Consider the following 12,589-nt stretch of genomic DNA (forward strand, 5'->3'; position numbering starts at 1 on the left):
GTGTGTGTGTGCGGGTAGCAGCGTGTGCAAGTGTGTGTGACATGTGCGAGCACTTTGTGTGTGTGTGTGTGTGGGCACGGCCGTGTGTGAGCTTGCACAAGCGCACGAGCGTGCAGCAGCTTGCAGGGGTGTGCCCAGGTGTGCCCGGCTCTCCTTGAGTGTGCACACGCGTGTGCAAGGTGTGAGGAGCAGACACGTGGGTGACGAGCCGGTGGCTCTGGGGGACCGGAGCCATCCCCATCGCCCTTACCGGGCTTTGGGGCTGCGGGTGCTGCTAACGAGGCCTCGTTAACGAGCCGTGCTCCTGGTGCCTGCACTGGGGGCTGGCGGGGTCTGGGGCACCCCCTGGGCCTGGGGTCGTGTCCCCTCCCCCCGTCCCCCTCGCAGTGTCCCCTTGGCTCTGGTGTCACCAGGGTTGAGCCTCTGGTGCCCCCCAGCACCCCCAGCCCAGTGTCCCCCATCTGTGGTCCCTGGGGCAGCCCCTGTCCCCGGCGCCCCCACCCCTGGTGGCTCCAGTGTCCCCCACCCCGGTGTCCCCATCCCTGGGGGTCCCCATTCTTGGGTGTCCCCATCGCCCACCCCGGTGTCCCCCAACCCTGGTGTCCCCATCCCTGAGTGTCCCCATCCCCGTGTGCCCCCCACCCCGTCGCCCCCTCCCGTCCCCCCTCTCCGTGGGGTGCCCCACGGGCGCAGCGGGGCCGTGGCGGGCGGCGGGCGCCTTCCTGCGAGGTGGGGCCGTGTCCCAGTTGTGGCTTCGCCGGCGCTCGCTGCCGCTGTGGTTTCGGCAGCCGCCGGCCCCGGGCACCCCCCGGACCCCCGCGCCCTGCAGGGCCCACCCTGGGGGGGACACGGGGGGCACCGGGAGGCCATGGTGGGGGGTGGGGTGGGGCTGAGCCCCTTGGGGACATCTGAGGCCGGGGGGGGGCTGTGAGAGCCAGAGGGGCCGCAGGAGCCCTGGGGTGCCACGTGAGGCCCTGGGGTGACACGTGAGCCGCGAGGGACACGTACACCTATAGGGACACGTACGCATATAGGGACCGTGGGAGCCTATAGAGGGTCTGTGGGAGCCAATGGGGGTCCGTGGGAGCTTATAGGGACCAAGGGAGCCTATAGGGATCATGAGAGCTTATAGGGACCGTGGGATCATATAGGGACCGTGGGAGCCCATAGGGCCCGCGTGCGTTCCTCTGGGCAGCGAGGGAACCCGTGAGTGCCACGTGAGCCCTGTGGGGCCACGGGAACCCACAGGGCGAGGCGAGGCTGTGGGAGACGTGAGCCCGCAGGGAGCACCTATGGCCACCGCGGCCACGTGAGCCCGCGCGGTGACACACGCGGACCCACGAGGGACACGTGAGCCCGGTGGGGACACGTGAGGCCCTTGGGGACAATGGAGCCTACGTGGGACCTGCGAGCCACCTACGTGGGGCAGCTGAACCCATAGGGGCCGTGGGATCCCACAGGGGCCCTGGGATCCCATAGGGGCCCCATGAACCTATAGATGCCCTGGGTGCCTGCTGGGGACACGTGGTTCCCCGTGGGACACGGGAGCCCCAGGGAGAGCACTTGGGCGCCCAGGTGGCACGGGGTGGTCCCATAGGTGGCAGATGGGGACCCCGTGAGCCCAGGGGGGCCGTGGGCACCCACGCGCTGCCTCCCTCCCGCAGCCCACATCGAGGTGATCCCCTGCAAGATCTGCGGGGACAAATCCTCGGGGATCCACTACGGCGTCATCACCTGCGAGGGCTGCAAGGTGAGCGCGCTGCGGGCACAGGGGACACCGGGGGTGCTGGGGGCGGCACCACGGTGACCCCCCGGCGTGGTGCTGACCCCCCCCCCCCCGGTATTTTTGGTGACCCCCCCCCCCCCGTGGCGGTGCCCCCCGGTGCAGGGCTTTTTCCGGCGCAGCCAGCAGGGCAGCCTGAGCTACGCCTGCAGCCGGCAGCAGAACTGCCCCATCGACCGCGCCAGCCGCAACCGCTGCCAGCACTGCCGCCTGCAGAAGTGCCTGCGCCTCGGCATGTCCCGCGACGGTGGGTGACCCCCCCGAGCCCCCCCCCAAATGTGAACCCCCCCCCAGCAATAGGGGGACACCCCCACGTATCACTGCGTGCACCCCTATATAGCTGGGTGCCCCCCATCATAGGGTCCCCCCCATCATAGGGTCCCCCCCGTTGCTGGGTGCCCCCCCATTGCTGGGTGCCCCCCCGGCACCGCTCCCCCCTGACCCCCCCAAGGACCCCAGGGCCCATTTGCCCCCCCGGGGAAGGAGGCCGGGGGCATCTGGAGGCAACGGGGCTCCGGGGACCCCGCACATGGGGCTGGAAAGCCGCGGTGCCGGGGCTATGTGGGGCTGGGGGTCATGGGGGGGCACGCACCCACGCGTGTCCCCACGTGTCCCCACGTGTCCCCACATGTCCCCGCGTGTCCCCGCAGCCGTCAAGTTCGGCCGCATGTCCAAGAAGCAGCGGGACCGGCTGCACGCCGAGGTGCAGCAGCAGCTGGAGCAGCGGCAGCGGGAGCGGGCGGCCCAGGGGGGCGCCGCCTTCGCCCTGGGGCTGCCGGGGTGCTGCGGCCACCCCCTGCCCCCCACCGGCACCCCGGGGTGCCCCGGGCCCTGCGAGGGGAGGGCCGCCTGCAGCCCCGGCACGGAGGCGGAGGGCGAGCGGCGGGAGGGGGCTGCGCGGGACCGGGACCGGGATGGGGACGGGGACGGGGACAGGGACAGGGACAGGGACGGCCCCGACCTGTGCCCGCGCCCCGACGTCGGCAGCAGCCTGGAGTCACCCACGTGCTCCGGGATGGAGATCGGTGAGTCGCCGGGCTGGGGCTGGCACCCTTGGGTGCTTGGGGGTGGTGGGAGCTGGCACCGTCAGCCATGGGTGCCACAAAGTGGGGGGAGCTGGGCCCATCACCCTTGGGTGCTACAAGTTGCTGGGACCCGGCCCTATCACCCATGGGTTCCACAAGCTGGGGAGTCCTGGCTATATCACCCATGGGTGCTCGGTGGTGGTGGGACCCGGCCCCATCACCCTTGGGTGCCACAAACTGCTGGGAGCCGGCACCCACGGGTGCTCAGTGTTGGGGCAGCCGGCCCCGTGGGTCCCCATGGATCCCCATGGGGGGGCTGCCCCCAGCCGTGCCCCCCCCCCCTGCCACCACCCCGGTGCCCGCAGAGCTGCTGGCGCAGGACGTGCTGCGGTCGCACCGCGAGACCTCGCAGCCGCGCGCCGAGGAGCTGCAGCAGCGCCGCTGGGACACCTTCAGCCGCGAGGAGATCTGCGCCTACCAGAGGAAGGTGGGACCCCCCCCCCCGGGGCACTGGGTGATGGGTGCTGGGTGGGGGGAGCCGCGAGGTGACGGAATGGGGGGGCCGCAGCCCATGCAGGAGATGTGGGAGCGCTGCGCCGGCCGCCTCACCGAGGCCATCCAGCACGTGGTGGAGTTCGCCAAGCGCCTGCGCGGCTTCATGGAGCTGTGCCAGAACGACCAGATCGTCCTCCTCAAGGCCGGTACGGCCCCCACGGACACCCCCGGACCCCCCCCCAGCACCCATGGGTGACACGGTCCCTGCAGGCTGCCGCGGTGCTGCTGGGGCAGGGTGGTCCCCCAGGGATGGGGTGGTCCCGGCACGGGGGGTGGCGGTGGGTGCTATGGGGTGCGCTGGTCCCAGCAGGGTGGTGGGGAGAGCACCCAGGGGCCACGGGGACCCCGCTGGGGAGAGGGAAGTCCCCAGGGTCCCCCAGGGAGGTGACAGTCCCCAAGGGACCCAGTAGAGAGGTGGCAGTCCCATGGGTCCCAATTGGGAGGTGACAGTCCCAAGGGTCCCCCTGGGGTGGTGGTGTCCCCAAGGGTCCCTTTTTGAAGGTGACAGTCCCCAGGGTCCCCCGGGGAGGTGGCAGTCCCAAGGGCTGCTGCCACAGGGGCACCCCCGCCCCCAAACTGCACCGCGGGGCCCTGGCTCGGGACCCCCCGGTGCCACCATCCCCGTCCCCGTCCCCAGGCGCCATGGAGGTGGTGCTGGTGCGCATGTGCCGGGCCTTCAACCCCGACAACCGGACCGTGCTCTTCGAGGGCAAGTACGCGGGCACCGAGCTCTTCAGGTCCCTGGGTAGGGACGGGGACACCGGGGGGGACACGGGGGGGATGCGGGGGGGTGCCACGTGCCCCCGGGGGGGCCGCTGACGAGGGCTCCCCCCAGGCTGCCACGAGCTCGTCGGCTCCATCTTCGACTTCGCGCAGAGCCTGTGCGCGCTGCGGCTCTCGGAGAGCGAGGTGGCCTTCCTCTGCGCCATCGTCCTCGTCAACGCCAGTGAGGGCCCCCCACCCCCCAAACCTCCCCCAGCCTTTGCCCAAATCCCTGCCCTTTTGTCCCAAAGTGGGTGCTGGGTGGTGGGGGTGGGCGTCCTGGCCCCAGTGTGGTCTCTGTGGGGTCCTCATCCCCATCCCTGTCCCTATCCCTGTCCCTGTCCCCGTCCCGTTGTCCCCATCGCTGCGCTCATCCCACCCCATCATGGTCCCAGCGCTGTCCCCATCCTCGTCACCAGCCCCGTCCCCGTCCCAATCCTGTCCCTGTCCCCATCCTTGTCCCTCTCCACCCCCATCCCTCTGCCCACCACATCCCGTCCCCACACCCATCCCACCCTAACCCCATCCCACCCCGACCCCATCCTCATCCTGTCCCTGTCCCCATCCTTGTCACCAGCCCCGTCCCTGTCCCAGACCTCTTTGTCCCCATCCCGTCCCCATGCTCACCCTGTCCCCCCCCCGGTCCCCCCCCGTCCCCCGCCCGCCCCCACGTGCCGGTGCCGTGTCCGCAGACCGCCCGTGGCTGCAGGAGCAGGCGAAGGTGGCGCGGCTGCGGGGGCGCCTGGAGGTGGCCTTCCGCCTGCTGCTGCGCCAAACGCACCGCGAGGGGCTGCTGGCCAGGGTGCGTGGGGAGGGGGGGCCTGGGGGGGCCGGGGGGGCACCGGGGGGTCACCAGGGGGGCACTGGAGTTGGCACAGGGGGGCACGGGCATGGGGGTGTTGTGGGGTGCATGGGGGGTGCCGTGGGGTATGGGGGGGTCATGGGGGGGGGTTGTTGGGGGTGGTGGTGGGACATGGGGTGTCGGGGGGGGTTGAAGGGGTGCCATGGGGGTGCCGTGGGGTGTCAGGGGGTGTTGGGGGGGCAGAGGGGTGCCATGGGGGGGGTGTCCTGGGACATGGGGTGTCATGGGGGGGGTCAGAGGGGTGCTGTGGGTTGGGGGGTGCCGTGGGGGGTGCCCGGCCATAGGGGTGACCACAGGGGGCTGCCCCGTTCCTAGCCCCAGCGGCTCCCACGGGGTCCGCGTGTGCCGTGTCCCGGTCACCCCCCGGGTGTCCCCCCACCCCCCCCGGTGACACTCGTGCCCCCCCCCAGCTGCCCCCCGCGGGCCGCCTGCGTGCGCTGTGCTCTCAGCACGTGGAGCAGCTCCAGGCCTTCCGCCGCCTGCACCCGGGGGCGCTGCCCGCCGCCTTCCCCCCCCTCTACCGGGAGCTCTTCGCCGCCGACGCCGACGCCCCCGGCCCCCGCTGAGCCCCCCCGGGACCCCCCCGGGACCCCCCTCCCCCGGGGGCTAATAAAGGATTTGGGGGGGAAACGGCGGCGCCGTGGGGTCTGTCACGCGTGGGGGGGGGGGCACGGGGGGGGCACCGGGGGGGGGGACACGCGTGGGGCCCCCCCACGCCCCGCCCCAGCCCTGGGGGCGGGCCCACGCGCCTTCGCCCCCCCAGCTGCTCTCCCATTGGCTGCGGCGGGGCCCCCACGCGCCTCCCATTGGCCGCTTCATTCCGAGGCAGGTGCGCGGCCCCGCCTCCTTTCCTCGCCCCCCTGCCTCCCGATTGGCGGGGCGGGGGCGGAGCGGCGCGCTGATTGGCGGGGGGGCGGGCGGGGGGCGGGGCTGGCGGCGGCGGGGAGCGGGGAGCGGGAGCAGAGCGGGCGCGGCTCCCACCCCCCCCCCGGTGCCGGTCCCGGTGCCCCGGGCGGGGCCATGGCGGCGCGGGGGGGGCCGGGGCTGAGCGGGCTGCAGAAGGCGGCCGTGCTGCTGGGGCTGCCCGCGGGCGCCGCCGTGCTCTACATCGTGTACCGCCGGTACCGCGAGGGGAGAGGTGCGTGCGGGACCCCCCCGGGCGGCGGGAACCCCCCTCGGGGACCCCCCTTGGGGACCCCCCTTTGGAGACCCCCCTTGGAGACTCCCCCTTTGGAACCCCTCCTTGGGGACCCCCCAAGGGACCCCTCTTTGGGAACCCTCCTGGGGACCCCCCCCTTGGGACCCCCTCCTTGGGGATCCCCCCTTTGAACCCCCCCCCCCAGGCACTCCCCTCCTTTTGGGGTCCCCCTGTTGCCCCCCCCTCTGGGGACCCCATTCCCTTTTGGTGACCCCCCCCTTCCCCCTTAGTGACCCCCTCTCCTTAGGGACCCCCTCTCCCCTTGAAGACCCCCCCCTTTTGGGCACCGCCCCCCTTTGGGGACCCCTCTCCCCCTGGGGACCCTCCTCCCCTTTGGAGACCCCCCCTGGGGCTCCCCCCTCCCCCCGGTGACCCCCCCTTTGCCCCCCCCCCCCCGGTGCCCAGAGGACCGCGCGACCTTCGTGGGTGCCGAGGAGCTGGAGGCGGAGGTGCGGGTGCCGCGCGCGGCCGTCCGGGCGCTCATCGGCCGCCAGGGAGCCACCATCAGGAAGGCGAGCACCGGGCGGGGGGCACGGGGGGGCTGGGGGAGCTTCGGCGGGGCCCCCCCGGGGCTGACACCCCCCCCCCGGTGCCCCCCAGCTCCGGCAGGAGACCGGGGCGCGCATCGCCCTGGAGGAGGAGGAGGAGGAGGAGGAGGAGGAAGGGGGGGGCGCGGAGCGGCTGCTGCTGATCGCGGGGTCCCCGGGCCAGGTTTGCCGGGCCCAGGCCGCCGTGCGCCGAGTCCTGGCCGACAGCGTCCCGGTGCTGGAGCAGCTCCGCGTGCCCCACACGGCCGTGGGCAGGATCATCGGTACCGCACTGCCCCGCCGCGGGGACACGCAGTGGGGCTGGGGGCTCCGCTGCTTCCCACCAGGGTGGGGGCTGTGGGGCTGGGGGCTGTGGGACCAGAGGATAAGGGACCGGGGGCTACGGGACCAGGGGCTACAGGACTAGAGGGGAAGGGAACCAGGGGCTATGGGACCTGAGCCTACGGGACCAGAGGATAAAGGGATCGGGGGCTATGGGACCATGGGCTATGGGACCGGGGCCTATGGGACTGGGGGCTATGAGACCAGGGGCTACGGGACTGGAAGTTATGGGACCAGGGAATATGGGACTGGGGGCTATGGGACTGGAGCCTCCGTGGGGAGCAGGAGCCACGGTCCCGGGGCTGCAGGCGGTGTCAGCCCCCAGCCCCGGGGTCCCCGCAGGCCGCGGCGGGGAGACGGTGCGGAGCATCTGCCTCAGCTCGGGGGCCAAGGTGCAGTGCGAGCGCAGGAGCGAGGCCGGCACGGCCCCGACACGGCTCATCCGCCTCTCGGGGACACGGCGCGAGGTGGCGGCCGCCAAGGTGAGCGGGGCCCGCGGGGCTGGGGCGGCCCCGGGTGTGGCACGGGCACGGCCCCCCCCCAACCATCCCCGTGCCCGTCCCCACAGAAGCTGATCGTGGAGAAGCTGCTGGAGGACGACGCCTTTCGGAAGGAGCTGGCCCGGGCGGCGGCGGCGCGGGGCCACCGCAAGCAGCCCCTGGGCAGCCGCAGGGAAGCGGCGCTGCCGGCACCCCCCGAGCACGGGGACGGGGATGGAGCCGGGGGCTGGCCCGGGGGCGTCGCTGCCCTGCTGGGTGAGGGGCCCCCTGAGGAGCCGGGGGGGCAGAGCGAGGCCCCGGAGGAGCTGGCGGTGGGGGCAGAGGTGGCGGTGCCGAAATTCGAAGGTAGGAGACGGGGTGCCTCATCCCAGGGGGGCTGCAGTGGGGGAATTGGGTGTGGGGGGGGCTTGGGGGGAGCTGCGGGGTGCTGGGACCCCTCTGAGTGTCCCTGGGGGGCTCGGTGCCCCCCGGTCCCACTTGGGGAGCTCAGTGGGAGCCGCACGAGTCCCCCGGGAGCTCCGGGGCGCATCCCTGGGCAGGATGCGGGGCTCAGCTCCTGCCCTCGCTCACCCCGGGCTCCCCCTGGGGACCCCCCCCGGGGGCTCCCGTCCCGCATCCCGCAGTTCCCAGCCCCGAATTCGGCTTCCCCGCGGCCGAGCCCCTGGAGGTTTACGTCTCGGCCGCCGAGAACCCCGAACACTTCTGGGTGCAGCTGGTGGGGGAGCGCAGCCTGCAGCTGGACCAGCTGACGGCGCAGATGTCGCGCTACTACGAGGGCAGCGGCCGCACGGTGAGACCCCGGGGGGGGTGTCCCAAACCCCCTGCACCCCCCCCCCCCCCCAAAAAACCACGCGCCCCGGCCCCGTGGGGTGCATCGCTCCCCGTCCCCACAGGCGGAGCCGGCGGCCGTGCAGGCCGGGGACATCGTGGCCGCTCCGTACGGGGCCGACGGGGCCTGGTACCGGGCGCGGGTGCTGGGAGCGCTGCCCGGCGGCGGCTGGGACCTGTACTACGTCGATTTTGGGGACAACGGCGAGGCGCAGCCCGGTGCGCTGCGAGCCCTGCGGTGAGTGGGGGGAGGCACGGGGATGGGGTCCCTCGACGCCCCCCCGGAGCCCTCGGGGGGTCTCGTGGCCACCCTGCTGGGGAGGGGGCTCTGTGGGGTGCTGGGGGGGGGGTCCCAGCAGCCCTGGGAAGTTGGGAGCCCCCAGGGGGGCTGCTTGGGGTCAGCCTGGTTTATTTCCCCCCCCCCAGGAGCGATTTCCTGAGCCTCCCCTTCCAGGCCATCGAGTGCAGCCTGGCCGGCGTCGCGCCCGTGGGTGAGTGGGGAAGGGGCACGGCGGGGACAGGGGGAGGCCGAGGGGTCCGGGTCCGGGTCCGTGACCCGACCCCACTCCGTGGGGCCCCCCCCAAACCCCCCAAAGGCACCGAGTGGGCCGAGGCGGCGCTGGACGCGTTCGAGCAGCTGACGCACTGCGCGCGCTGGAAGCCGCTGCGGGCCAGGATCTGCAGCTACGGCCGGCGGGGACCCCGCACGTGGCCGCACATCTCCCTGAGCCACGAGGTCAGCCTGACCCCGACCCCAAATCCCAGACCCCAAACTCCTCATCCCAGCCCCAAACTCCTCGTCCCCTGACCCCAAACTCCCCCCGTTCTCATCCCCCAGGACCTCGACGTCGCGGCGGAGCTGGTGCGGTTGGGCCACGCTGCGCCACGGCCACGGGAGGAGGAGGAGGAGGAGGAGTGGGAGGAAGAGGAGGCGGCAGGGGATGAAGCACTGCGGTGGGGGACAGAGACCACCCCGGTGAGAGGACCCGCGGCGGGGCGGCTGCTGGGGGGGGTCCCGGTGTGCTCAGCCCCCCGTCAAGCAGGGCCGGGGCCGGTAACGGGGCTGTTCCCGTGCAGGAGGACGGCACCGGAGCCTCCCTGGAGAACCTCCCGGAGCCCCGGGGCAGCCCCAGCGAGGAGCCCCCCACCCCGGCACCCCCCACCCCGTCCTGCCTCAGCCCCCCGGGTAAGCAGCGACCGGGCAGGGCTGGCCCCGGTCCCCGGTGGGGGGAGGAGAAGGGGCCGGGGTGTGCCCCGGCCGTGCTTTGGGGTGGGGGGGTCCCGGGTCCCGGGTGGGGGGTTCCGGGGTGGGGGGGCCCCATCTCTGACCCCCCTCTCTGCAGAAGGCGGCCCCGTGTCCGGCAGCGGTGCTGTCCCGGTGGCGGAGGGGAGCTCCCCGTGACCCCCCCGGGGGCAGGAGGTGGCCGGGCACCCTCAGGTGGGTTCCCCCCACTCGCCCCGTTCCCCCCCTGCTGCCCCCGTGCGGGGCTGAGCCGGGGGGGCCGCACTCTCACCCCCCCCCCCCCCAATTTCTCCTCGCTCCCAGGGCTCGGGGCACCCCCCCCGGAGGCAGCCGCGGTCCAGGGAGAATTCGGGGCCGCGGGGATCGATGCCGGCCCCCCCCAACCCCCCCCCGGGGCTGCGGGGGCTCCCCCCGGTGCTGCCCCGGGCCCGGGGGGGGAGGTCCCGGCCACAGGCCCCCCCTCGGGCCCATTGGGGGCTCCGTTCGGTTGCGTTTTGTTGTTGTTGCCCCAGCCCCGTTGTGCGGCGGGGGCAGATTCGGTTCAATAAAGTTCGGTTCCGGGCCCCGGTGCCTCCTGAGCCTCCCCCCCCGTTACCACCGGGCCCCAACCGGTGCCACCGGGGGACGGCAGCGCCGGGCTCTGCCCGTCTGGGTTCCCGGGGGGGGGGCAGCCGGTACCGGGCAGTCCCGGGGTGTGCGGGGCCGGGCCCTCGGGACCGGCTCCATCCCAGAGCTCTGCCCCGGGCGGCACCGGCCCCGGTCCCGGTAGCCCCGGGGTGTGACGGTGCCTCCGAACCGGAGCTTCCCCCGCCGGGACCGGGGGGAACCGGGACGGGGTGGGCGGGGTCCCCGTGGGCGGCACCGGGCGCAGGCGCTCTGCGGGCAGCCCCCAGTGGGGTCCTCGCGCCCCGCCGAGCAGCCCGGTGTGTGGGGGGGCGGGGTCGTTCTGCGCAGGCGCGTTGTTCCCTGGGCGCAGGCGCGCGGCGGGGCAGCCCCGCGGAGGGGGCTTCGGGGGTCCTCGCGGCGCCGGCTGGGGGCGGCCATGTTGGGCCCGGTGGCGGCGGGGGGCCGCGGGCTGGCGGCCGGCGGGGCCCTGAGCCGGGCCCTGAGCCTCAGCCACGGCCGGGTGAGGGCCGGGGGGCTCCGGGGGGGGGGCCGGGGGGGGCCGGGGGGGAGCTGGGAGCGGCCCGGCCTGACCCGTCCCGCCCCGTTCCTCCCGGTTCCCCCCCCCGCAGGGCACGGTGGTTGTGGAGCGCTGGTGGCCGGTGCCGCTGAGCCGCGAGGGGCGGGCGCCGCGGCTGCACCCCCGGCGGCACCGCGTGTACCGGCTGCTGGAGGACGGCAAGCACCTGCCCAAGGCCGAGCTGGAGCTCATCCTCACGCGGGCCGTGCAGGGTACGGCGGGGGGGAGGGGGCCGGTACCGGGGGGTCGGGGGGGGCTCGGGGGGTCCCGGTGCCGCTACCGAGAGCCGCGAACCCCCCGGTGGGGCCCGGCTGCGGCCCCGGGACCGGTTTGGGGCTCGCTCCCGGGGTGCGGCGGGGTTTGGGGCGTCCCCGCGGGGGGGGGTTGGGGTCCCCCCACCGGGCTGCCCCCCCCCGACCCCGCCGCCGCCCCCCAGGGCTGGGGACCCGCGGTGACACCGTGCTCGTGAAGAAGTCCCTGGGGCGCAACAAGCTCCTGCCGCAGGGGCTGGCCGTGTACGCGTCCCCCGAGAACAAGAGGCTGTTCGAGGAGGAGCGGCAGGTGAGGCCCCCCCGGGAACCCCCCCCCCGGGAACCCCGGTAACGAGCCCCAGTCCGGGTGCAGAGAGGCTGCGGGGGGCTCTGGTCCCGGTCCCGGCCCCCTCCTGAGCCCCCTCCCCTCGGTCCTGTCCCCCCGCAGCAGCAGCAGGAGGCCGGGACAACGGAGGTGACACAGACACAGAGCGGAGAGAAGGTGAGGGGGGGGCGGGGGGGGGCACGGGGGGGTGCATGGAGGGGCACGGGGGGGCTCAGAGCACAGAGCCCCAGCCCCGACCGGCTCCTCCATCCCCCGGGGACGGCTCCCCTGGGAGCCACCCCACTGCCCCCTGACACCTCTGCCCCCCCCCGTGCCCCCCCCGTGCCCTTCCCCGGCGCCCCCTGCCCCCCCCGTGCCCCCCCCCCAGACCCTGCAGTTCCTGCGGAGCTGCCGCCTGGAGGTGGGGATGAAGAACAACGTCCGCTGGGAGCTCACCCCCGACATCGTGGCCCGGCAATTCCTGCGCAACGTGAGTGCCCCCCCCGCCTGCACCCCCCCCGGTGGGGGCCAGATCCCCCCCCGTCACCCCCCCGGTGCAAACGGAGCCGTGGGGGGAGGCCCCGAGCTCCACCAGGCCGGTGCCCGGGGGGGTGCAGGGGTGGACGGGGCTCTGAGGGGCTCAGATGTTAACGGGATCGTGGGGGGGGGCACGGCCCCCGGTGCTGCCCCCCCCTCACCCCCTGCCCCCCCCCCAGCTGCGTGTGGCCGTGCCCCCCCACGCGCTGCGGCTGCCACCGGAGCCCATCACCAGGTGGGGCGAGTACTGGTGCGACGTGACGGTGAGTGGGGGGGGTCCCGGTGGGGCTCCCCCACCCCAAAAAACCTCAACCCCCCCCAAACCCTTCCCTGCCCCCAGTGCTGGTGGTCTGGCGCTGCCTGGGTGCCCCCCCCCCAAATGGCAGCACCCGACCTCCAGCATGGGCAGGGTGTGTTGGGGGGGAGTGCCCCCATTTTGGGGTTGGGGGGGAACGCCCTGATATTTTTTTTGGGGGGGGGAATGCCCTGATTTTCTTTGGGGGGGGGACACACACCCATCCCGGTGACCTAGAGGGATGAGAGCCCCTCCCTGTGTCCCCTGGGATCTCTCCCCGTGCCCCCAGGAGCCCCCAAAGCCACACGGGGGGGTTCTGAGGGGGCCGGACCCAGGTCGCGGGGGGGGGGCTCCCCCCGTCCTGACCCCCCCC

At 74.2% G+C, this 12,589-nt stretch overlaps 3 protein-coding genes and 1 long non-coding RNA gene across 4 annotated transcripts; all 4 read left to right on the forward strand.

Moving 5' to 3' along the window:
- Window positions 1–1,670: 1,670 nt before the first annotated feature.
- Window positions 1,671–5,553, forward strand: RORC (RAR related orphan receptor C; the record flags this gene model as incomplete). The annotated part of the gene is made up of 9 exons (XM_082781033.1): window positions 1,671–1,750; window positions 1,889–2,030; window positions 2,434–2,808; window positions 3,174–3,295; window positions 3,377–3,509; window positions 4,001–4,108; window positions 4,199–4,309; window positions 4,818–4,927; window positions 5,398–5,553. Exons 2-9 carry the CDS (start codon window positions 2,018–2,020, stop codon window positions 5,551–5,553), a joined length of 1,128 nt encoding a protein of 375 aa, XP_082637159.1. The 5' UTR covers window positions 1,671–1,750; window positions 1,889–2,017.
- Window positions 5,554–5,991: 438 nt separating this feature from the next.
- TDRKH (tudor and KH domain containing) lies at window positions 5,992–9,440 on the forward strand (the record flags this gene model as incomplete). Its single annotated transcript, XM_082781034.1, has 11 exons — window positions 5,992–6,125; window positions 6,591–6,697; window positions 6,786–6,996; window positions 7,397–7,536; window positions 7,623–7,899; window positions 8,178–8,344; window positions 8,448–8,620; window positions 8,809–8,873; window positions 8,979–9,118; window positions 9,221–9,358; window positions 9,426–9,440. Exons 1-11 carry the CDS (start codon window positions 6,008–6,010, stop codon window positions 9,438–9,440), a joined length of 1,551 nt encoding a protein of 516 aa, XP_082637160.1. The 5' UTR covers window positions 5,992–6,007.
- A 75-nt stretch (window positions 9,441–9,515) lies between these two features.
- On the forward strand, window positions 9,516–10,059 carry LOC309888561. The gene is made up of 3 exons (XR_014319158.1): window positions 9,516–9,568; window positions 9,726–9,820; window positions 9,929–10,059. It is a non-coding gene; the product is annotated as an uncharacterized lncRNA (long non-coding RNA).
- Window positions 10,060–10,616: 557 nt separating this feature from the next.
- Window positions 10,617–12,397, forward strand: MRPL9 (mitochondrial ribosomal protein L9). Its single transcript, XM_082780933.1, has 6 exons — window positions 10,617–10,751; window positions 10,861–11,020; window positions 11,245–11,369; window positions 11,508–11,561; window positions 11,773–11,874; window positions 12,101–12,397. The coding sequence occupies exons 1-6, from the start codon at window positions 10,668–10,670 to the stop codon at window positions 12,380–12,382; spliced, it is 807 nt and encodes a 268-aa protein (XP_082637059.1). The 5' UTR covers window positions 10,617–10,667; the 3' UTR covers window positions 12,383–12,397.
- The last annotated feature ends 192 nt before the right edge of the window (window positions 12,398–12,589 follow it).

This window comes from Aythya marila, assembly GCF_965140915.1.
Source record: "Aythya marila genome assembly, chromosome: 29".
In the NCBI taxonomy this organism is placed as follows: Eukaryota; Metazoa; Chordata; class Aves; order Anseriformes; family Anatidae; genus Aythya; species Aythya marila.

Bases quoted from the DNA above. Each gene is read 5' to 3' on its own strand.
- MRPL9 (XM_082780933.1), top strand. From the start codon at position 10,668: ATGTTGGGCCCGGTGGCGGCGGGGGGCCGCGGGCTGGCGGCCGGCGGG. The intron at 10,752-10,860 runs GTGAGGGCCGGG...CCCCCCCCGCAG, and splicing joins TGAGCCTCAGCCACGGCCGG to GGCACGGTGGTTGTGGAGCG. The intron at 11,021-11,244 runs GTACGGCGGGGG...GCCGCCCCCCAG, and splicing joins CCTCACGCGGGCCGTGCAGG to GGCTGGGGACCCGCGGTGAC.